The following is a 25,346-nucleotide window of genomic DNA, read 5'->3' as shown; positions in this document are numbered from 1 at the left end:
TCAACCTGAAGACATTTAACTTCGTGCTAAAAGTCACCTAAGTTTTATAATGCCGAGCAGTTTTCTTTATTGATGAGAATGTACAGTTTTATAATGAAATGTAATTTTTTAGTATTATTCAAATTCAGTTTTTACTTCATATATCGAGAGAACATTTCAATAATAAAAAAAGGACACCGTCCAGTAGTCCTTAAGGGCCGGCCGCTACTGGTCTGCGGGTCCTGTTGGCCACTCTGCATTTTCTTTTTGCAAGACTCGTATACATTTTGAAAGCAATTGTAATTACTTTCCTACTGACTTGCTAGGCCTAACGTTAGAGATGATTTTGATTTTGTGTCAGGATTACCTCCCTTAGCCTTAATCAGCCACATCTGCAAGGCAGCAGCTTCCTGTCAAATTTCTGCATCATTTCCTATACAAAGGCTTCAACAAGCCCCCTAAGGGTGAACTCCTCCACCCATAACCATTGGTTCTCTTTAGTTTGTCAAATTTTGTAATGGCCACCCAACCCTCAGCAGCCAGACAGTCACAGGAAATACTCTCTCATACAGTAGCAGGATGCACCTTACCTGATTAATTAAATTGAAGTTTTAAATTTTTATTCTTATTGTACATTGCTTCTCCATTATATTTGTGTGATAATTTACTAGAGAGAGAATGTGTGGTTTTGTTTTTACCTATGTTTATTAAACTATGTGGTAATTAAAATGTGTTAATAGTAGAACATTTACTTTATCATAATAAGTCTCTTCTTCTTCTTCTTTTTTAAAATTAATTTATTGTGGCTGGGAATGGTCTATAGCAGTACATTAATTGATTGTGTTTTGTAGTAATTGATTGATATTATTCAGCATCTTGAATCTTACTGAGAATTGTCATAAATTTCATATTAATAGCCACCCTGTGCAGAAGAGACTTATTCTCAGTCTTCTCCCCTGCCAAGTCCGGCCAGCACAATTGAATCTCTTACACGAGAATTTGAGCATTCGTTAGACATCAGATCAGCAACAAAGGGACAGTATGTAGTAAAACCACAGGTAAGATCCTCTGTGCTCATTTATAGAGTTGTAATCTATTATTACTTTTTTGTTGTTGTCCTTATCACTATAGTGATACAGTTTTCAGCAACTCTCCTTCTCTGATTGAATGATTTAATATATTCCTTTTATGCTTGTTAATATTATTCATGGACAGCTATTCACACAACTTTTTAAAATCAGTTCTGCCAACTACCAATAGCTTAAGATGTTTGTTGTAATTTGAACAAAGCCATGTACAGTTGAGATATTCATAAATAATCTTATTTTCTGGTTTTTAGTTTCATCAGTTCTCTTAAATGCGAGTGTTTAAGTTAGGTTTTTTCCCCAACACAATCCTCAGTATCCACTCAAATTTCTGCTTAATTCGTTATACCACTCATATTACATACACTGTCAAGTCATATTATTATAACCACTAGCTAATATACAGAGTACCCCCTGTGGAGGGGTGAAGATTACACCTGTGATATCCCCTGCCTGTCATATGAGATGCTAGGCTCAGAAAACGATTATGGCATTGAAATCATGTATTGGGTCCCTGTGGATGGGAGGGTTTGAATACATCAACAGGTAATCCCTGCCAGTCATAAAAGTCAACTAAAAGGGTCATGTAACCATTGGCCCCTCTTGAGGGTTAGTTGTAAACTGATCAAAATTTATGTGCGTGCTGCTTAGAGCAGGGCCTCTTACTTGTGCTACTGAAAAGCCCAGACGGTATCCACAACCTCTCGGGAGGGAACGCCTGACAACACAGGTCCCCGCACAACCGAATGCCAGAGCATATTAATATTATCAATTTATGGATGAAACTATATGCATAAACCGGCTTCGGTGGTGGGGTCATGTAAGGCGAATGGAGGAGGACAGGTTACCTAGGAGAATAATGGACACTGTTATGGAGGATCAGAGAAGTAGAGGGAGACCAAGACGACGATGGTTAGACTCAGTTTCTAACGATTTAAAGATAAGAGGTATAGAACTAAATGAGGCCACAGCAGTAGTTGCAAACAGAGGATTGTAGCGGCGTTTAGTAAATTTAAAGTTAAAAACTTCATGATCGTTCCGTATTGAATAGAACTGAACACTGAGAGGCATTACGGTCTATAATGATAATGTGTGTACTTTTATTTATTTTATTATTGTTATCAGCTCTATATGCTATGGGGTGCATGACCTTTACAGATGATTTGAGGAAGGGTGCACTGAATCTCATTGCCTGGGTCATCCTGTCCTAGGCATTGTTCAGCATCGGATCCCAGGCTATACTTGTTATGACTTGGTGGATATTGCCTTGGCTGCTTGGTTCGGCTACAGAGGCTCCTGATCGGAGTGGGTTGCATTTGGGGAGGATGTTTTTGGATATAGTGGATATGGTTTTGAAACAACCAAAACCTGTCCAGGTTGGTCCGCCACTAAAGTCTAACCTTTGAATCCCTCAGGAGGGCAACCCCTTGGGAAGAAGCGCTGCATGGAAGTATGGGATCCAGCTTCCTTAGGTTCCTGGTTACTACCAGAACCGATGAGCATGACTTCAAGGTGGTGAAGTCTATTTTGTTCAGTAGACACATCGAAGGTGTCTACGGCGAACTTGAAGACCTAAAGAAATTGTGCGACAGTAGTTTGTTGTTGAAGACGTGCATCTCACTTCAGGCTGATCAATTGCTCAAGTGCAATCACTTTGGTGAAATCCCCATCAAAGTGGAAGAGCACAAATACTTGAATCTGGTTCGTGGAATCATTTTCCACTGCGACCTGCCATCTGATGGAAGACATGAAGAACCGTGGTGTGAGACACATCCGGCACATTATGCCCAAAGTCAGCAGTGAAGATGTTGCCACTAGTGCTTTCATTGTCTCCTTTAACTTGTCAGCCTTACCAGAGAAAGTCAAGGTGACAACCTATCTTTGCAATGTGAAGCCATACATCCCACCTCCTGTGCGGTGCTATAACTACCAAAGGTTTGGATACATGGTATCTTGTTGTTCATATCATTCTATATGTGGTACAAGTGGAAAAGAAGTTTATGGCGCATAACAGTGCACACCTCCTAACAGGTGCACTAACTTCCATGGCCTTCATTCTCGTTGAGGTAGAAACTGTCCTGTCCATCTCAGTGAGAAGAATATCCAGGAAATCAAAACACTGGATGCTCTTTCATATCAGGAAGCACGCCATAAGTTTAATTCCGTGAATGCACCTGCCAAACCACTGGGCGTAAACATCACAGCACAGAGTCTACCAGGTTCGTCGTTTGTTCCAGCAACACCTATAAAGATCGCTGCACCCAAGGTGGGAAAAATCCAGCCACAAAAATGACTGTGCCAGCTAAGAAAACTAAGCCAGTACAGCAGGTTGGCACAAGCCGCACCCAAACTGACGGAGGCAGTATCATAAACCAGGGCTTGGAATCCACCTCCAAGCCTATCTGAACATGAAGAGAAGAGGAGGAGAAAGGAACCCTTCCCAGGTGCTCCCTCACCCTTCTCATGAATGGGGAGACAAGCCCTCCATTCGGAGCACCAGCAGATTCACCTGCTGAAAAACCTTCACACTCCCTCGTAGAAGGACTGCCGCAGCCAAAACGCGTCGAAGAAGCATTTGACATACTTCCTTTTGATTGAAATGTTAGTGTTTAGGTTAGGAAGCCTCTTGCCTATTACAACCTAAAACATTTTAACTCATTGGGCCTGAGCCACGGAACCGTTCAGTGCTTCATCTTGCTGGACCAAATGCCGGACCATGGAACTGTTCAGTTGTCTCACTTCACTACGTAATTCAACTTTTCCTCAAGAGATGGCAGAGTGAGTTGCATTTGTGATTTGTGTAGGAACTTTCCTCTCCAGTGTTATATGCTCTTTGTTAATATATATCGATAGTGCGTTTGGTAATATTAGTTTGACGTGAGCTATCTCTGGACTTTGAGATATGCTTGTAAACAAGATGGCTGCCACTAAGCAACTGAAAGTTGCCGATATAAAATCCCTTTTAGAAAATAACGATGATTAGGGATATAATTTTTTAGTATTAGTAGTAGTAATAGTGTGAGTAATGCTCCTAATGAACAAATAAAACAAAGACAAAGTCACCTCCGTACAGGCCATGAAGGCCCTTGGAGGAGTGGAAGGTAAAGGCTTCCACCATTGTTAACCGCAGCACGTGATGGGGTAGAGTGGTTAGTTCTATGCCCGGCCGCCTTTGCCCCCGAGGAATTAACCTGGTACTCATTTTTGGTGTAGGCTGAGTGAACCTCAGCGCCATATGCATCTCCCCTAATGAACAAATAGATGTGGAAATTGAAGAGGAAGTGCAAGGATATTACCATGTTACAGCTCAGCGGGCAGACTGAATATGGACCTGTGATACTAAGAAAAGAAAATGTATTTAATGTATTCCTTGTCCCGGTTCATGGCATGAGTACCGTTTGTTTTCATGTATGTATATTTAAATCTTTAATGCTCTTGTAAGTAAGAAATGTATCATAATGCGAAGCGTCAATATATTTCCTTCAAAATAATCCCAGCCCCAATACAGTTTCAGTCCAAGAAATATGCAGGGCATAATGGGTTGAAAAGCCCACACTATGGCACTGTTACAGTGGAATTTTAATGAGCTGCTCTAGTTAATCATTCAGTTTGCGGCAAGTATAGTCTGTATTCAAGAAACTAATTTCAGACCAGGTCATCATACGGTCTTGAAAAATTTTAGACTATACTCGACAGAACAGATCATCAAAGTAGGTCATTTAAACTCAACTTCCGGTGGCGTCTGTACTTTCACTCATTCTGACACCTACAGCAAAGCCAGCTGGAGTGTGTTTCATTGCCTGTCATAACTACAATTTGTAATGTTTATTTCCCACCAGGCTAGCCTCTTAATATCAATGATTTAATTGACCTTGTAGATCAGTTCCTAACTCCCTTTCTCTTGTTGGGTTAATTTAACTCACATCACTTATTATGGGGCTCTCCAATGCCTTGACCCAGAGGAAGGGAATTGGAAAAGGTGATAAGGAGAGCTATCCTCACTGATGTGTTTCAACTTCTGGTTATGGTTACTGTAGGCAGCCTACTGTGGTCAGTTTGGTGACATTTAAGAAACTTTGTGTCATACTTGAAGTCATATACACAGTCCTCTCAGGTGTGGACTGAACTTTGACGTATTTTGGGTGTGCAGGGACCCTTGTTAGTGCTGGAAATTTCCATTGCAGGCAGTATCGTCTCTGATCCACCCAGAGTTCCTAATCATCTAGCAAGACATTTCATAGATGTGTCTGGTGCCAAGAATTACCATGCTGATTTCCTTGCTCTGAAGCGAGTAGCACAACACCATCATTTAAGTTTTGTTTCAGAGGATTATAACATGCCATTTACGGTGTGGAAACTCTGCAGCACCTGGACGTTTTGCAAGGACACGGCTCATGGCTCCCAGAATGTCCATAACCAGAAGTTAAAACACCTCAGTGAGGATAGCCTATTATATCTTCTTGGGGTGTCCAACCAAATCTGGATAGTGTGTTAATTTCCATCCCAGTGAGGAGAGGGGATAGTAGTTCCTTTCCTCAAGCCTGACAAAGACTCTAAATATGCAAGAAGTTACAGACCGATTTGTCTCACCAACAGTTTGTGTAAACTGTTTGAAAGTATAGTAAGTCGACGACTTGTATGGTGTTTGGAGAAAAGGATAAAGTTGTTCAAGTACCAGTGTGGTTTTCAAACTGCTCTCTCCACTACAGACCTCTTGGTATGCCTGAAGAGTTCTATCCGGGACACTTTTCTCCTAAAACAGCTTTTGGATGATATTTTCTTCAATTTGGAAAATGCCTATGACACCACATGGCAATATGACATCATTTCAACCCTGCATCAGTGGAAATGGAAATTACAGTTACAGTTTGAAATTCAAACAACTACTCACAGATTACCAATAAAGCTAAATGCATAGACAGATTCCTATCAGTAGGCCTGCTATTTTATCATACTCTGCTCCAATAGAAATGAAAACCTTTATGTCTATCACCCTTTCCTGTAAACAGGGGCTACTATAGCAACTCTCCATTCATTTGGTATAGCTCCTTCATGCAAACAATAATCAGATAAGTACTGCAGATATGGTACTATATCCCAACCCATTGTCTTTAGTATATCCCCAGAAACCTTATCAATTCCAGTTGCTTTTCTAGTATTCAACTTTTGTATCTTACTGTAAATACCATTGTTATCATAGGTAAATGTTAATACTTCTTTAGTATTAGTCACCCTCTCTATCTGGACATTATCGTTGTAAACAACAATCTGTACATACTACTGACTGAATACTTACGCCTTTTGTAGTTCCTCGCATACAAACTCCCCTTGTTCATTAATGTTTCCTGGATTGTCCTTCTTGGAACCTGTTTCAGCCTTAAAGTATCTATATATACCCTTCCATTTTTCACTAAAATTTGTATGACTGCCAATTATGCTTGACATCATGTTATCCTTAGCTGATTTCTTTCCTAGATTCAATTTCATAGTAAGTTCCTTCAATTTCTCCTTACTTCCACAGCCACATTTCTAAGTCTATTTCTTACCAACCTGCACCTCCTTCTTAGTCTCCTTACTTCTCTGTTATAATATAGTGGATCTTTAGCAATCCTTACCACCTTTAAAGGTATAAACCTGTTTTCACATTCCTCAACAATTGCTTTAAACCCATCTTAGAATCTGTTAACATTTTTATTTACTGTTTCGCACCGGTCATCTTTACTTTTTTTAAACTCTCTCATGCCTGTTTTATCAGCCATATGGTACTGCCTAATAGCCCTCATTTAAGTACCTTCCTTTTTATCACATTTATTTTTAACTACTACAAAAACAGCTTCGTGATCACTAATACCATCTATTATTTCGGTTTCTCTAATAGAGCTCATCTGGTTATACTAGCACAACATCCAGAATATTCTTCCCTCTAGTTGGTTCCATCACTTTCTGAATCAGCTGTCCCTCTTTTCCCTCTTTTACACCTGCTGTATCCTGTACATTGTTTGAGGAAGGCCTACTTTTCTTCCTCTCCTCTGAGAGAATCCTAATTATCTCCCTCAAACTCTCCAACTCCTCCCTCATACTCCTTAATGCCTGGCCACATCCACAGTGCCTACACTTGCACTCCTTGGCCATTATTTACGGAATAATGAAAAGAAAAGGAAAAATAAAGTAACTTATTCTGTGCTAAATAAAAATGAAAGTAAAGAAATATTGTCTAGGTTAGTACACAAAGATCACACGACAATAAGGTAATTAATATAGACGACTACTACTACACTACAATACTATGTAGTTGTAATAAATTGTTGTCCTACAACACCCTAACAAGATGAAAACTGCTGTTAATTACTGAAAACCAAAAGGAATACTCAAGAATTACACAATTCTAAACTGCAGTTAAGTCTATCCTAATTACAGTAGAATTCTAGAAAGAGAGTTACTACAGATACTTCTACTATACTACATAAATATTACACAGTAATAGAATAAACACACTAATTTCTAATAAGATACTACAATACAGTACAATAATTTTAAACATGTTCAGACGTGTCCTAATTACAACAGGTTATTACTAAGCACAAACAGAAATGGAAATTACAAGTACAGTTTGAAATTCACAACAACTACTCAAAGATTATCAATAAAGCTAAATGCATAGACAGATTATTATCAGTAGGCCTGCTGTTTTATCCTACTCTGCTCTAATAGAAATGAAAACAGCCGTTTGGTTAAATGCTGAAGGAACGAGAGGGCTACCATACACAAAGATACACATGAATATATCAGGCAAGATACTATCTAATATACCCTATCTGCTCTACAGTTCTTAACTGAAATGTGGTTTTGTTTTTCTTACAGTTGGTGGATTACTATTATTTTCCCTACTACGTGGGATATAGAATAAAAGTCTCCTTAAATGCTGAAAAATATGAGGTTGACTACAATAATTTATTGAAAAAACTTTAGTCGAATCTTCGCCGGGGACTTGAATTGCAATTATTGTGATATAGGAATTTGATTATTAACTTTTACTTGGTGAATAATCAAAGGTGCAAAGTGCGAAGTATGCTGGGGACTTGGAACTACAAATTATAGGAATACAGTAATCAGCTGATTCTTGTATTATTGTTTTTTCAGCTACCCTCTACTCTTTGATCTTATCGGAATGCAGCTAACAATCATCAACAATCCAAAGACTGTTGAGTAATTCAACAGTGAAATACCTTGTATTCTCTTGAACTTCCTTCTTTAAATGATGTGCTAATTTTGTGAGTGACTTATTCGGTGACCATACAACACTTGCACCAATGTCACTAGCTTTTCCTTTGTTAAAACTCTTTGTGTGCATGCATGATTTTTATTGAGCACCCATGCATGATTTTTATTGAGCACCGAGCCAGTAGTTTCAAAATGATTTACTATTAAGTTAAGTAAATCTGTGCTCGTGAAGGTGCCACTTCACCTGGAAATGGCTGAACAAATGCATTGCTTACCCATCGAGGCGACTCGTACTCTAAATAACTTTTACATACTAAAATACATTGTTGCAGTGATAACTGTCTCACCTTGTTAACTGCTGAGATTCAGACTGGTGACTTATACTAGCAAGGTTGAACATGTGCACGCTGCTTGCAAGGTCAAGAACTATGTGCGCACCTCCATTACTGTAGCTTACATGTCGGAGAGTCCAAACGCCGTTTGGATGGTCTTAGTTTATATGAAAGACCCTGTAGGCTATTTAGATGTATTTTTAAAGAAAAATCTGTGCCTGATGACTGTAATAAGGGAGTAATAATACCTATATTTAAGAAAGCAGACAAAGTATGCTGTGATAATACTAGATCCCATTTTCAATATGAGACAGATGATGGAAAAACAATGGGACCTTGGGAAAGAAAATAATGTTGATGACATTCTTTGATTTTTAAAAGGAATGCAGTAGTGTTCCCAGACCAAAGGTATGGAAAATTGCTAAACAGAAAGGATTTGTAAAGCAGTGTATACTAATTGTTGTTATCGAATGAGTTGGCCATGCGGTTAGGGGCATGCAGGTATGAGCTTGCATTCGGGAGATAATGGATTCGAACCCCAATGTCAGCAGTCCTGAAGATGGTTTTCCGTGGTTTCCCATTTTCACACCAGGAAAATGCTGAGGTAACTTAATTACAGCCATGGACACTTCCTTCCCACTCCCAGCCCTTTCCTATCCCATCATTTCCATAAGACCTATCTGTGTTGGTGCAACGTAAAGCCAATTGAAAAAAATAATATTTGGAGTGTCTCGGTGTATCCCAAAAGTCAAAAACTCAGAGTTAAATCAAAAACCTTTCTAGCAGCATTCAACATAAACTCCCTTACACAAACTGGCAAGCTGAAAAGCCTTACACGAAAATCAGATATCCATAATTGCCATACAAGAAACACAGTACCCATATGATGAGACCTATGAATCCAAAGTTTACCGTATCTTCAAGAGCAAAGCTCAAAAAAGGATCCTCAATGGATTTGTAATGCTTCGAACTGTGTTTGGCATGGGAACTAGACTCCTTAAATTGGTTGCAAACATCGAACCAGTGAATGACAGATTATCCATATTAACAACAAGACGTACTGTACACCCTAGTTAACACCCATGCCCCTACAAATGATAAAAACAGGTCTGACCTAGATGAAGTGGAGGAAAAGCTAGCCAAAATTCCCAAATACCAACAAGGTCAAGAACAAAAATGCAAGAAAATTGTTGGAAATTATCCTGCTCATAAACTAAAATGACAAGAGGCTGGTCTCTATTTACGAAAATCACAACCTGCAGGCCATATCAACCCACTTCCACCATCTACCCAGAAAACAGAAGATGGCATGGTGATCTCAAGTCCAAACAATCAAAGAGTTACAAATAGATCACATCGTGATCTCCAGGGGAAACAGCCCTGAGATTATGAACGTCAAAGTAAATAAAGGCATAAACGTGGCCTCAGACCATTACATGTCTATAATCAAATTCAAACCAATCCCCGCAGACACCAGGAAGACCCCCAAACAGATCATACGCTTTGACAACAATAAACTTTGACAACGGGTTGTGGAGTTCCAGAAAACGGCTAGACCAAGTAACTGGGACTTAAACAACACCAAAAGGCTCCTGATTGAGGCCGTCAAAGAAGTTGCAGAAATAAAAATAAGCAAGAAACATGCCTGGTGGAATGTTACCTGTGAATCAGTCCACAAGGAAAGGCTCGATGCATGGAATCATTATTTCTTGATAAAATCGGAAACTGACTGATAAGCCTATAAAATGCAACAGACTCAAACAGCTAGATGGATCGGAACTGAGGAACATAAGTACAAAAAAAAAAAAAAAAACTTATTGAAAAGATAGACCAAAACTTTAAGAGAAATGAAACCACAGAGTACTACAGACCATTCAAAAGGAAACTCACTGCCAGTATCGCTATGCTTTCAGGGAAAGGACAGTACACTGGTGACTTCAAATGAAGAAAATTGTAAAATTCTAGCAGACTACAGGAATCTACTAAATTGTGATAAACTTCCATTGAGACCATGGAACCCATACTCAGGTGCCCAGAATCTAGACCACCCGACAAAGATGAAATCAAGCGCCACATTGCCCATCTCAAAAACAACAAAGTGCCTGGAGAAGACTCAGTAGTTGCAGAATTGTGGAAATATGCCCTGAGGAATCAGTTAAAATCTTGCAAAAACAAGTACAAAAAAATCTGAATTGAGGATACGCTACCCAAAGATTGGAAAAACTGCCCTGATTCATCCATTGCACAAGAAAAGCAGCATGATAAATATCAACAACTACAGAGGAATATCCTGCTACCAGTAACTTACAGAATTCTCTCTCTTGCCATCCTGGAGCGTTTAGAAGCCCAAGTCGAGCATCAAATAGGTGAATATCGAGGGAAGGGGGGGCTCAGGAAAGGTCGCTCTACAGCCGAACAGAAGCATAACTTCAAAACGATCATCAGGTATTGAACTCTAAGGTCCAAACAGTACATATCAGTCTTTGTTGACTCCAAGAAAGCGTACATTTCGATAGACTGCGAGGTTCTGCTAAACATCCTTAATGAATTCGGGGTTGACCTGAAACTGCTGGCATTAATTAAAGCCACCCTGCCCAATACAAAATCTAAGATAAAGTTCCAAGGATGTCTCTTGGACCCCTTTGAGGTCAAAATAGGAGTCTACCGGGCGAGTTGGCCGTGCACGTAGAGGCGCGCGGCTGTGAGCTTGCATCCGGGAGATAGTAGGTTCGAATCCCACTATTGGCAGCCCTGAAGATGGTTTTCCGTGGTTTCCCATTTTCACACCAGGCAAATGCTGGGGCTGTACCTTAATGAAGGCCACGGCTGCTTCCTTCCAACTCCTAGGCCTTTCCTATCCCATCGTCGCCATAAGACCTATCTGTGTCGGTGCGACGTAAAGCCCCTAGCAAAAAAAAAAAAAAAAATAGGTGTCAGACAAGTCGATGGGCTCCCTCCAATGCTTTTGAAATGCATTCTCGAGATCATCCGGACCTGGTGAATGAGATTAATGGAAACTGACTAAATCCCACTGAGAATGGGAGCTAAATCAAAGGGCATTATGGTAGACTGTCTAGCTTTTGCCGATGACATTGCCATTCTGTCAAACGTTGTAGAAACTGCTAGGATTCAAATCGAACTGTTACAGGAAATTGACAAACAAACTGGCCTGCAGCTAATGTTCGAAAAACAGAAGTAATGTCTAACATCAAAGACTCCAGATGAAATACGGGGACATCAGGGGAGTAGAAAAATTTAAGTCCTGGGCAAGATCATCATGCCTCTGTGGATCCGTGGTAGAGTGTTGTCCTCCAGATTCCAAGATACCGGTTCAAACCCGGGAGAAGTAGTCGGATTTTGAAGGATGGAAAGAAGTCCATTCGACACTCTATGTCATACAATGTTGGCATGTAAAAGATTTCTGGTGACACATTTGGTATTTACCTGACAAAATTCATTAAATCTCAGCCACAGACACCCAAGAGAGTTTCGGTTTACACTGTTTGCCGTCTAGTAGTAGAGTAAAATGGAACGTCAGAATTGATGGGCGGACAGTTAGATAGCATCAAATTAAAATGTCCGCACATAGTAGCTAAGACCATACAATTATTATTATTATTATTATTATTATTATTATTATTATTATTATTATTATTATTATTATTATCATGAAAAATAGAATGGACAAGGAACCACTTAGGGAACGAATACGCTAACTTGAAATAGCCTACCAAATGTCACGCATGATCTACAAAAAAAAAATGTCTCCCAAAATGAAAGGGTTCTGAAGCCAGTAGTTATGTATGCAACCGAAACCTTATCCCCCAGTAAAGGACTCCTTGAAGAATGGGAGAAAAAGAAGCACAGAATCATTAGGGGAATTATGGGATCCAACTACAAGAATGGCATCCACCAAAAAAGATCAACAAGGAAGTCTGTAACAAAATAGAGAAAATTCGACACGATCCGCAAAAGACAGGCCTATTTTTATGGGCACCTCAAACGAGTGGACAGAAATAGGTTGACCAAACAGATCTTTCACTTGTTTGATTCAAAACCTAAAACCATGATGCCATAATTTAGAAACACCAAAGAAGACCAAGTGCTTCAGATCAAACCCAAAGATGCCTTTGACAGAGGTCTTTTCCGACAAAAGTTAATGACAAAAAGGCTAAACCAAGACAGACAACCAACAAAAAACAAAAACAAAATCGCTGTTTCCCTTGGACAGAGGAACGCAAGCGGACCCACTCAGAAAGATTGAGGGAATTCTGGGCTCAAAGAAAGTAAAGTTCACTGTCAAATGTAACAAGACTTAAACATGGTCCTCTATGACCCCAGTGAATAAATAATAAGAATAAGACTTGTTGCAGCAGTGTCAAAATCCCTGTGGGTAGAACAGAATGGTTTTGAAAGGTAGTATAACTAAGACAGGGTAGTTAGCTTTTGCCATTGTTTTTTATAATGGTAATGGATGAATATTGTGAATGAGACAAGGAGTTGAAGATGATATTTGCAGATGACATTGTGGTATGGGGAGCAAATAGAGAGAAAGTACAGGGTCGAGTGGACATATGAAGTAAGTATATTGGTAATTATGGAATGAAAATAAGCATGGAGGAAAGCAAGACAATGCTGTTGTCTAGAGGAGAAAGAAAAGGGAAAGATACTGTAAAATTCAGAAGACTGAAATTCTGGAAAGTTTCTAGTATTTAGATAGCAGACTGATGGAGGATGCACGATTGAACATGGAGATCAGTAAAATGATCCAACAGGGAAATGCTTTCCTCCAAAATGTGAGGAATTTAGTCTTGAAGGAGGTAGTACCAAAGAAGTATTAAAGAGATGATGTATAAGATGTAATCTTGCCCCATACTGACACATGCAGCAGAAGTCTAAACGCTAATAAAAAGACAGGAGAATAAGATTCAGGTCAGTGAGATGAAATTTTTAAGAAGTGTGATAGGAAAAACAATTGATGGTTATGATTTATGAATGTTTAGCATACTGGCCTTTGGTTCAGAGGGCTCTGGATTTGATTCCCATCCGGACAGATTGTTTTAACTGCGTATGGTTAATTCCTCTATCATGAGTTCTGGTGTTTGTGTTTGCCTTAATGCACTTTCCTTCATCTAAATCTCTTCTCACCACCACAGAAATGCATGGTAGTGAATAAATCCCTCTGCATGGGGTTTTCTCAGGAAGGGCAACCATGCGTAAAATGGGACCACTTCCACGACCCGTGCCGACCCCAATGAATTGTGAAAAAAGCCAGGAAAAAGAAACATAGGAAAGGGCAGTGTAGGAAATGAGGATCTCAGGAAGGAAGGAAGGAAGGAAGGAAGGAAGGAAATCAAAATGGAAAAAGCATTCAGACAGAATGTAGAGAAATAAACTGTGATGATTTGGACATGATAAGAGGTTGTACAAAGAAAGGATACCAAAGCAGATGATGGAGGCTAAAGCTGGGTTCACACGGTGCAAGTGGACTAGCATGATGCGTGCACATTTCCTGGCCATCTACTCACATTAATGGGTGTTCACATGACGTTGTACTCACGTCTGAATTAAGATGGTGGACCTCGTAATGGAAGGGATATCAGCTGTTGCTGATATGTTAATTGTCGAGTTAGTGAACAGTGCTGGAAAAATAAAAAGAAAGAGAGAAAAAATGTGGGTGCGAGAGTGGATTCTACGAAGTAGTGCATTCAATGCGTCAACAATTTTTTACGTGGAGTTCTAGAGGAACTGAAAGCACATTAAAAAAATCACTTACGACTCACAGCTATCCAGTTCGATCAGCTTCTACAGATGTTTAAAGTATAAATACAGAAACGCGACACAAATATGAGAGCGGCTACACCTGCCCGCCTGAAACTCCAGGTTACATTACAGTACTTGGTGACTTGTGACTGCCTCAGATCTTTGGAATCTGTATATCGAGTTCTGAAGACTACAGTCTTCTTCTTTTTCTTCTTCTTTTTCTACCCCTTTTCCCACACCTGTGGCGTCCCGGTTGCGAACTGCATCGCACATGTGGATTTGGTCCTGTTTTAGGGCCGGTTGCCTTTCCTAATACAACCCTATATCAAGAGATGTTATCACTATTGCGTGTTTCTGTGGTAGTTAGTAGTGTAGTGTTTTATCTGAATATGAAGAGGAAAGTGTTGGGACAAACACAAACACACAGTCCCTGGGCCAGAAGAATTAATCAGTGGCGATTAAAATCCCCGACCCGGCCTGGAATCAAACCCAGGACTCTCTGAACCGAAGGCCCCAATGCTGATCATTCAGCCAATGAGTCGGACTTCTGAAGACTACAATATCCACGTTTTTGCTGGCTTTGTTGGATGCGATCTATGATGCACTGAAGGAATACATTATAGTTTGTTCGCATGTATTATTTACTAAGTTTCAAAGAATATAATACATTGTTAAACATTCATTCAGCCCAGCAATATTGGTTTACAATGTAGGTATTACATTCTTTGACCCTTTAATAAATGGTAGACGACGATAAATAAATAAATAAATATCACACTCTTACCAAGTTGGTGAAATTGCTTCTCGTATTCATTACTCCATTCAGGAATCTTTCAGCGATGTTAAACCATTGAATTGTCGGTAAATAAATTTCTTCGGGTGATGTGCCTGACTTCTTGGATTTCTTAATTTTTAATAGTTCTTGTCTGTACGTGCTACGAATGTTTTTAATCTCTTTGTTGATTTCTTCGACGCCTATCCTAGGAATATTCATTTTTTCAGCAATCCGTAGCATCTCTTATTTTATAAATGGGCCTACAACACTTCTTCAGATTCATATAATTGTACAAATTTTGTCTGCGTATCGCTCCACTTCCTTCCTTGCACCGTCTTCAAGCTTTCAGTCATCTTGAATCTGTTATTCACTTGTAGAAAGTTGGGCTCGGTCCGAGTTGACACACTTCTCTCAAACTCAGGCAACTGGACTCACATCAACTGTTCACATGATGCAAGTGGCAGGCCAAACATGTGCACGCGTCATGAGAGTCCACTCGCACCATGTGAACCTAGCTTAAGGAAGGAGAACAAGAGGTAGATATAGACTAAGGACTCGATGGACTCGATCAAGAACAGTATAATAAGGGAAAAAACCTGAATTGGAGCACAGATAAGGAGCAACAATGGTAATTGGATAGAGGAAGATGGAAAGGTGCCTTTACTATCCCAACTTAGCTGGGGCTGGAAATGGTAAATTGATGATGATTCTGTGTTTTAAGATTCAAGTCTGGTCATAATTACAAACGCTAAACATTGGAGTAATATTTGTTATAAATATGTGAGAATGTGAAAATGATGCACCACATACAGTATATTCTAAGAGAAGATGTATTAAACAGTAATAACAGAAATACTCTGTGACCAAAAATCTCCGGACATCATGTAACTTAAAGTGTGTAGGACCTCATTTTGCTACTTTGTTTAATCTTTGTGGAAGGCTTTCCACTAAGTTCTGATACACTGAAGATGGAATATGTTTCCATTCTTCCTGAAGGATGGTGAATAGTGCCGAGTTGTTGGGCAAATTAATATGACATGCAGCCGATGCTCTTGATCATCTAAAAGTTGTTTGTTTGGGTACAAGTCGGATCTTCGAGGGGGCGAGTCCAGCACATCCACCTGATTTTTCTTTGAACCACAATGCAGTGGTCCTTGCTTTGTGGGCGGGAGCATTATCGTGCTGATACAGATAAGGTCTAATTCCCAACTGTTGTCATAGTGTGGGAAGCATCCTATTGGAGTGGATTCAGTGACTGAGCAACTAATTTGTTCAGTTATCTTATTCTCGCCCACCCCGGTGTAGGTAGAACAAAATTGAAATGCTTTTCTAATATGCATAATACAGACACAGCTATGTAATGATCGGATGTGTTTTGAAAATAAAACTGAAAATAAAAATAAATGTATTACAAAAACTATAAAATCAAATTGAGTCTTTTCCAGTGAGAAGCTGTTGAAGATGTAAGAAATTATTATGTCCATGTGAGCTGCCATCAGAGCTAGGCCCGTCAGTCTCTGCTGGCCGGTTCTGTTCCGTAGGTATGTCATGATTTTTTAAAGATGAAGAAGTCCCTTCAGGCATTGTGGTTGTTAGTTGGACCACTAAAGCTCTAAGTAATTTCTTAATAAGAGAGAAGAACAACTTGTTGCATTCATCGTAAACCTCCAAAACACCCACAACAGATTCAGCGGACCACTTCCTTTTCCACAACTCATACTCTGCTTTCAAAATTTTGGATGTTACTCAAGTACAAATTTTGTATTAGTTGTGACAGACTGCATCTCTTTAAAGAAACCTGGAATTAAATTTTTTAAACTTCTTATAATATTTGCATGAGACACAAATCTATATTTAATTTCCTCTATAACCTGTTCCATAAATGTATATAAAAAACATTCATTTGGAGTACTGTTCTGGAGTAATGGGTGCAGTGTTGATTCTACAAGTTTGTTTTGAAACTAGACGAGGAGCCATAATTTCGGTTGTGCCAAGTAGGTTGTTCACTTCCCTGGTAATAATTTAAAATGCAGCATCGCTAGCATCACGCCTGTTAGCATTCAGGGTTTCTATGACTGTTTTAATGTGTTAGTATGCTTCATTGAGATTTACAGATATGCTAACCATCTGCAGAACTACATTGAGACTTGATGTGTAACTAACCACCTGGTTCAAAATCAGTAAAGAAATAACAAATTGACAGTTCTCTAGGCTTTGTATACATTGAAAGGCTTGTGAGTCTGTAACATTATTTTGCAGAATATGCATTGCTTCTACAACTACAATGGCATTAAACTTTTCTGGCCATGCGATTAGTGGCACACGGCTGTGAGCTTGCATCCGGGAGATAGTGGGTTCAAATCCCACTGTCGTCAGCCCTGAAGATGGTTTTCTGTGGTTTCACATTTTCACACCAGGCAAATGCTGGGGCTGTACCTTAATTAAGGCCACGGCCACTTCCTTCCAACTCCTAGGCCTTTCCATTCCCATCGTCGCCATAAGACCTATCTGTGTCGGTGCGGCGTTAAGCCACCAGCAAAAAAAAACTTTTCTGTGAATCTATGTACAACCTTGTGTTCCTCAGCCCATCACATTTTACAAAAAGCTACCAAACGAGAATGCATATTTTTTCTGATAGTTCTCTTCAGCTCAGTGTTCTGTAAGAAAGATTGTCTAAAAAAAAATAATTTTCAGGGCCCAAATTTTGATGACTTATTAAATGATGAAAAATGGCCTATAAATGACCTAAAAAGCCTCAAAACAGGACTTAAAATGAGTGTGGAAATGACACAAAAATGTGGGGGGAAAAGTATGCTTACCAAATAAAACCAAATAATGTTTGTCCACAATACCTTGAACTCACAGTAGAGTGAAAACAATAAGTGTCATCAAATAATAAGAAGTAGTACAGAAACGCCTGAGAGAAAGTTTTTTTTTTAATTCAGAAATGTAAAAGTGAAGTTAGCACAGGATAAGGTGGCATGGAGAACTGCACCAAACTAGTATATGGACTGATGACCCCAACAACAACAACAACAACAACATAATAGTGTTTCCATTTTTAAATGATGATGTTTGGGTCACCAGTCTATATACTGGTTTGATCCAGTTCTTCATTCCACCTTATCCTGTGGTAACCTTTTCATTTCTACGTAACTGCTGCATCCTACATCTGCTCTAATCTGCTTGTCATATTCATACCTTGGTCTACCCTTACCATTCATACTGTCCCCGACTAGATCTGCCGGTGAACAAGAGACACCCCAGGGGTGCTCAGTTCACAGGACCGCTGACTTAAAAAAAAAATTATGAAAGTGGCAGGATTGACATAAGGTTCAGAAAATATGTTTTAAAAATAAAGAACATATCACACTTTTATTCAATGAAAATAAAATATTAGCCATCCTGACATCTATGATAATGAAAATGATCGCTACTTTACGTTAACTACTATTACTCTTGATGTGACAAAAAAAATTCAAACAAATGGGATGGTACACGTAACTTAATTTCCCTACAATTCTAACAGAGTGTTTGAATATAACATTGCTTTCTTCGTTTTAAAACATTCATTTAGTAATTTAAAGTCGAGTTAATTTTTTTTTAATGAGGTCTTGCGTAGTATTCCTCGAACAATCTGGAAAAATGCATTAATTTTAATAAAGTGTATAATAAAAATATCCAATATTAATTAATTTTACTACCTTGACAAAATCTGAGTGAAATTCTGTTCATCAAAAATTTTGTTAACGTTGAAATGAAAATTTGAATTTGCCTTTGTTTTCTACAAGTTAATTCAAGACGTCGAGTATATCTGTTCACGTCTTCCCACTTATCTCCTCGTGAGAACTAATAACAAAACTTATTATCGCTTGGTCATTAAATGAACAAAAATTAGCATTATGACCCTATGGAAAAATCAATAAATAGGGAAAAGTATATCCTCAACGTGGAAATCCCGTCCACATAACGAATTAACACCATCAAAGTGTCACACCTCACCACAACACAAATGCACAGAAAATAACTGTCTTACCACTAGAAAATCTCTAAATCTACTACTAGCTGCTGAAAAATATCAAAGAAGAAAATATCTACAATATTTACACATCATCATCGCCACTCTTCCATTAACTCGTTCCAACATGTTAAAAAGATAAAGTCTCCACGTGTGTACGAAATAAGACATCAAAGAGTGAGCATGTCTGGTTTCGAACTGTAACAGTATTAGAATATTCAATTGAGGATCTATTCTCCAGACCTAAGGTCTTCTAGTAAATTTACACATACCTTAAACTTAGAATTACTGACTTTCATGAACACTATTAGGATATTATCTTGAATTTTGGAGTACATCAATCAACATGGACTTGTCCTTATCATCAGAAGACATTATTATGTTAACTACACCTCGTAAAATCTCGAAGATTCCATATTTCCATTATATCATGATCAACATCATGTATAAAAATATTCCTACATTAACATGTGAAAATTCCAATTTCACAAAGACTCATATCATACGTACAAATTCCTCATAAATCACAGATACAGTACAACATCATAAAGACAACCCTAACTCATCGTAACCCATTATCACTCATGTGTAGCCATGAAAATAATAAGGACCTGTCATCGTCCCAAAACAAGTCATATTCTCATTAAATTTGTCTTGATGATTAGCTAATCCATTATTTATCACATACCATATTGCATGTACTCTAAATAAATTCATACACTCGATTCGGAATTGATATCCTGATGACCTGCTATCGTAAATATAAGATACGAGTAAAAGTCCAATTTCCATGAAAACGTTAAAAATACTGGAAAAATATCACCTCGATAAATTAATCGGACACAGATTTACTCACTATCATAATGAAATTCGTACAGTAAGAAAGGATGGTTCCGATAACACATGGATAACTTCAACTGATCCATCATCATCAAACTCGTCAACACGTGGTCATGAATCAAGCAAGTATGCAAATTAAGCTACAAGTCCTATCACACCTCTAGAAATAACCAGTGAAATGTCGTAAAAATAAATCAACTGGATATTATAGAACAAATCTTAGGAAAGATGAAGAGTAGAAATAAAGAGCTACATAGAACAGATATAAATAAGACTTAGTCGACTTAACTTATTTAGTTGTCTTCACATCTCGAAGTCCGGGTCCTCAATCACCCATTCTAAGGCGAAAGTCCCTGCATTTCGCTGCTGCCGACGCTGGTCATGGGCTTAGAGCTTCATGATGAAATACATGGAGTCCATGGTACGAAGTTCCATCTTCTTCTGGCGATGATAACGTAGAGGTCCTCTTCCATGTTTTACACTCGTGAGGTTGCTGAAACTTGTACCAAATGTGTTTAAAAAAAATCCTGAGCACACATGTAATTTAGGATGAAAAGAACACGTACTTTAAAAATGTTATCTGCTATTTCGACGTCTGTTTACTGCACTAACTCAAGTCGTAGATTTGCATAATTGTAGAAAACATCGAACACAGGAATGAGTCCACTATTCCTGATGATAGTATTCCACTGAAGTTCTGCGTTGAAATCCACCAGTGAAGTACACAAAGTGACTGTAGGTAGTAGACCAGGAACATGTCAGCATGTGAGAGCTTGTACTCTTATGACTTGCTTTAAATATCGTGCGTGGCACTTGTGGTCGGAAGTGAAGTCAACTCAAGTACTGAATTCTTCTGAGGTTTGATTACATAATTTCACCATCATTTCTAGCCGAAATACCGTTGAAATCATGTAAAAATTCAGTTCTTAATTTTTATAATTCACACGTGACATTATTAACACAGTTCAGTCAAATATGCTTCATGTGTACCTTCATAATTATGTATATCACGCCACCAAAGATATTATAAATATTTCATTTATTACAAAGCAATGTAATTGCAGATGAACACACTCTGGTTATTTTTATCTCTTGTTTGCTTTTATTTTTATTATTTTTTGTCAGTCAGCCAGCTACCCCCTTCAAGTGAGAAACTGGTTCTCTATCACCTGGCCAAGGCCACACTTGCCTCGCCGACAAAGCGAACCCCAGTAGCAAACTGACCCATATTCAGTCAGCCGAGACCTGTGTACGGTCACAATACCCACTACACTTCCCTCAAAAATCAACTTAACAAGTCCTGGGCGTCTTCAGATGTGTCCTATCATTCTATCTCTTCTTGTCAAATTTAACCAAATTGATCCCCTCTCACCAATTCGATTCATTATTTCTTCATTCGTAATTCGGTCTATCCATCTCACCTTCAACATTCTACTGTAACACCACATTTCAAAAGCTTCTATTCTCTTTCTTTCTGAACTAGTTATCATCGATGTTTCACTTCCATACAATGCCACACTCCAGATGAAAGTCTTCAAAAACATCTTTACTGGGCGAGTTGGCCATGCGGTTAGGGGCGCGCAGCTGTGAGATTGCAACCGGGAGATAGTGGGTTCGAACTCCACTGTCAGCAGCCCTAAGATGGTTTTCCATGGTTTCCCATTTTCGCACCGAGCAAATGCTGGGGCTGTACCTTAATTAAGGCCATGGCTGCTACCTGCCCATTCCTAGGCCTTTCCCATCCCATCGTCACCATAAGCCCTATCTGTGTTGGTGTGACGTAAAACAAATTGTAAGAAAAAGATCTTTCTAATTCCTATATCAATGTTTGAAGTGAGCAGATTTCTTATGAAAGGCCTTCCTTGCTTGTGCTAGTATGCATTTTAATGCCCTCCTTATTTATGCCTTAGTTAGATACTTTACTACTTAAGTAACAATATTCATCTACTTCCTTTTTAGATTTCCTTTCATAATCTAATATTACCTGGATCACCTGACTTTGTTCAACTACACTCCATTAATTTTGTTTTGGACTCATTTATTTTCATCTTGTATTCCTTACCAAAGACTCCATCCGTAGCATTCAGCAATTTCTCCAGATCTTCTCCAGTCTCAGATAAAATAACAATATCATCGGGAAATCTCAAGGTTTTGATTTCCTCTCCTTGAATTGTGATTCCCTTTCCAAATTCCCCTTTGCTTTCCTTACTGCCTGCTTTATATAAATATTAAAAAAGAGGGGTGATAAACTGCAGCCTTGCCTCAATCCTTTCTGAATTGCTGCTTCTTTTTCAAAGCCCAGGATGCTTATGACTGCAGACTGATTTTTATACAAATTGTAGATAATTCTTATTCTTGGTATGTGATCCCGATCACCTTCAGAATAAAGGAAAAATCGGTTGCCACTGCTCCTATCTCATATCTCTTACACAATAAATGGAATAACCTCACCATGCTGGTTTCTCTTAGGGCAGTCAATAATTCAGACGGTATGTCATCAATTCTAGGTGCCTTGTTCCTATTTACTGTAGGTCTTTCAAAGCTCTGTCAAAATCAGACCTCAAAATGGGGTCTCCCAATTCATTACCATCAACAGCCTCATCTGGCTCCAGAATCAGATCATCTACTTGTTTACCTTGATACAACTGTTGGATATGTTCCTGCCCCTTGTCTTCTTTCTGTAAAAGTGGTTTTCCATCTGAGCTCTTAATATTCATATATCTAGTTTTCCTTTCTCTGTACAACCTTCAATATCCTTAGCACTTCTCCTTCAGCCATTCTTCCTTAGATGTCCTGCACTTTCTATCCACTTCATTCTTTAAACGCCTGCAATCTTTTCTGCCCTCTTCATTTCTTGCATTATTGTATCTTTATCGTTCGTCGATCAGATCTAGTATCTCCTGAGTTATCCATTAATTCTTAGTTGATTTTTCCATTCTTCCTAACATTTCTTCAGCAGCCCTACTGACCTCATTCTTCACAACTGTCAATTCTTCCTCTATTGTGTTTCCTTCAGCCTTATCATTTAGTCCTCGTGCAACACGTTCCTTGAAACAGTCCCTTGCACATTTTTCTTTCAACTTGTCTAGATCGCACCTCCTTGCATTCCTGCCTTTCTTAAATTTTTTCATCTTCAGATAGCATTAAATGTTCAGCAAGTTGTGATCAGAGACAATGTCTGCTCCTGGGAATGTTTTGCAATCCAACACCTGGTTTCTGAATTCCTGCCAATCATAGTAAAGTCTATTTGATTATTTGGTACCTTTCAATGACTCTAGGTTTCATCCACGTATGCAGCCATCGTGTGTCTGTGTTTAAACCAAGTATTAGCAAGGACTAAATTATGATTGGTGCAGAATTCAACCAGCTAACTTCCTCTTTCATTCCTTTGTCCCAATTCAAATTCTCCCACTTTATTACCTTTTCTCTTCCTTGGCCTACCACTACATTCCAGTCTCCCATTACAGTTAGATTCTCATCACCTTTTACACATTGTATTACATCTTCTATCTCTTCATATATTCCATTGATTTCCTCATCATATGCTGAACTATTGTGCACTATTGTGGTGTGCATTGGTTTGGTGTCTATGTTGACAACAAAAATCCTTTCACTCTGCTGGTCATAGTAGCTTACCTACTGCCCTATTTTCTTATACATTATTAAACCAACTCCTGCATTTCCCCTATTGGATTTAGTGTTGAAAATTCTGCAGTCGCCTGACCAATAATTCTCATCTTCCTGCCAACGTACTTGACTTATACCAACTACATCTAACTTTAGTCTGTCCCTCTTCCTTTTCAGACTCTCTAACCGACCACAATGATTCTAACTTGTAACATTCCACGCTCCGACTCGCAGAATGTCAGTATCCATCTTCCTTATGAGGGACTATTTTACCTCTGGAATATTTTACCCGGAAGGAAGCCATCATCAGTACATCGTTCATGTAGAGAGTTACGGCTGTTGTTTCCCATTGCTAAGCCATGTTGAGTATTATTACAAGGCCGTATCAGCCAATCATGTAGGCTGCTGCCCTTTCAGCTTCCAAAAGGCTGCTACCCCTCTTTCGATGAACCATTCGTTAGTCTGTTCTCTCGACAGATACCCATCTGATATGGTTGCACCTGTGACTCAGCTATCTGCTTCATTGGGACGTGCAAGCCTCCCCACTGCAGCAAGGTCAAATAGTTCTCAGAGGAGAACAATGCCACACTCCAGGAAAAATCTTCAAAAATGTCTTTCTAATTTCTATATCAGTGTTTGCAGTGATCAATTTTCTTTTCTTAAGAAAGACCTTTCTTGCTTGTGCTAGCCTGCATTTTATGTCCTCCTTACTTCTGCCAACATTATTCTACTACCCAGGTAACAATCTTCATCTGCCTCCTATAAGACTTAATGTCCTAATCTAATATTTTCTGCATCACCTGACCTTGTTCGAATCCACTCCATTACTTGTGTTTTCGATTTGCTTACTTTCATCTTGTACTCCTCCTCCACCATAACATTAGCAATTTCTTCAGATCTTCTGCAGATTCAGACAAAATAACATTATCATTGGCAAATTTCAGACCATTGATTTCCTCTCCTTGGATTGTGATTTCTTTTCCAAATTCCCTTTGATTTCCTTTATCACCTGTTCTATATAAACATTGAAAAGTAGAGAGGTCAAACTGCAGCCTTGCCTTACACCTTCTGGATTGCTGCTCCTTGTTCATAGCCTTCAATTAATATCACTGCAGACTGATTTTTGTACAGATTGAAGATAATTCTTCTTTCTTGGTATTTGATCCCAATCACCTTCAGAATTTCAAATAGCTTGGGCCAATCAATATTATTTAATGTCTTTTCTATATCTACGAATGCCATCTATGTGGGCTTGTCTTTCTTAATTCGATCCTCTAAGATCAGACATAAAGTCAGGATTGCTTCACGTGTTCCTACTTTTCTTCTGAATCCAAACTGATCTCCCAACTTAGCTTCAACTTTCCATTGTTCTGTAAATAATGTGTGTTAGACTGTTGCAAACACGAGATACTAATGTTATGGTAGTTTTCACTTTTGTCAGCGCCTGCTTTCTCAGGAATAAGTATAACAACATTCTGTCTAAAATCAGATGGCGCTTCTCCTGTATCATAAATCTTACACACTAAATGAAATAACCACGCCATGCTGGTTTCTGCTAAGACAGTCAGTAATTCAGAGGGTATGCCATCGATTCCAGGTGCCTTGTTCCTATTTAGGTCTCTCAAAGCTCTGTCGAATTCTGACCTCAAAATTGGGTCTCCCATTTCATCACTATCAATAGCCTCTTCTTGTTCCAGATCATCATC

The 25,346-nt window shown here is 38.8% G+C and overlaps 1 protein-coding gene across 7 annotated transcripts in view; it reads left to right on the top strand.

Moving 5' to 3' along the window:
- The window catches only part of LOC136857908 (WD repeat-containing protein 44), a 233,949-nt gene that overhangs the window by 142,388 nt on the left and 66,215 nt on the right, over positions 1-25,346 (top strand). For 5 of the 7 annotated variants that reach the window (XM_067136970.2, XM_067136966.2, XM_067136968.2 and 2 more), the window contains exon 5: positions 897-1,037. The exons of the other annotated variants lie outside the window; for them this stretch is intronic. In XM_067136970.2, the coding sequence (XP_066993071.2) occupies positions 897-1,037 (141 nt within the window). The remainder of the gene's footprint in view (positions 1-896; positions 1,038-25,346) is intronic. 7 annotated transcript variants of the gene reach the window in all.

This window comes from Anabrus simplex, chromosome 1 (genome assembly GCF_040414725.1).
Source record: "Anabrus simplex isolate iqAnaSimp1 chromosome 1, ASM4041472v1, whole genome shotgun sequence".
In the NCBI taxonomy this organism is placed as follows: Eukaryota; Metazoa; Arthropoda; class Insecta; order Orthoptera; family Tettigoniidae; genus Anabrus; species Anabrus simplex.
This window is presented reverse-complemented; position numbering and strand designations above follow the sequence as displayed.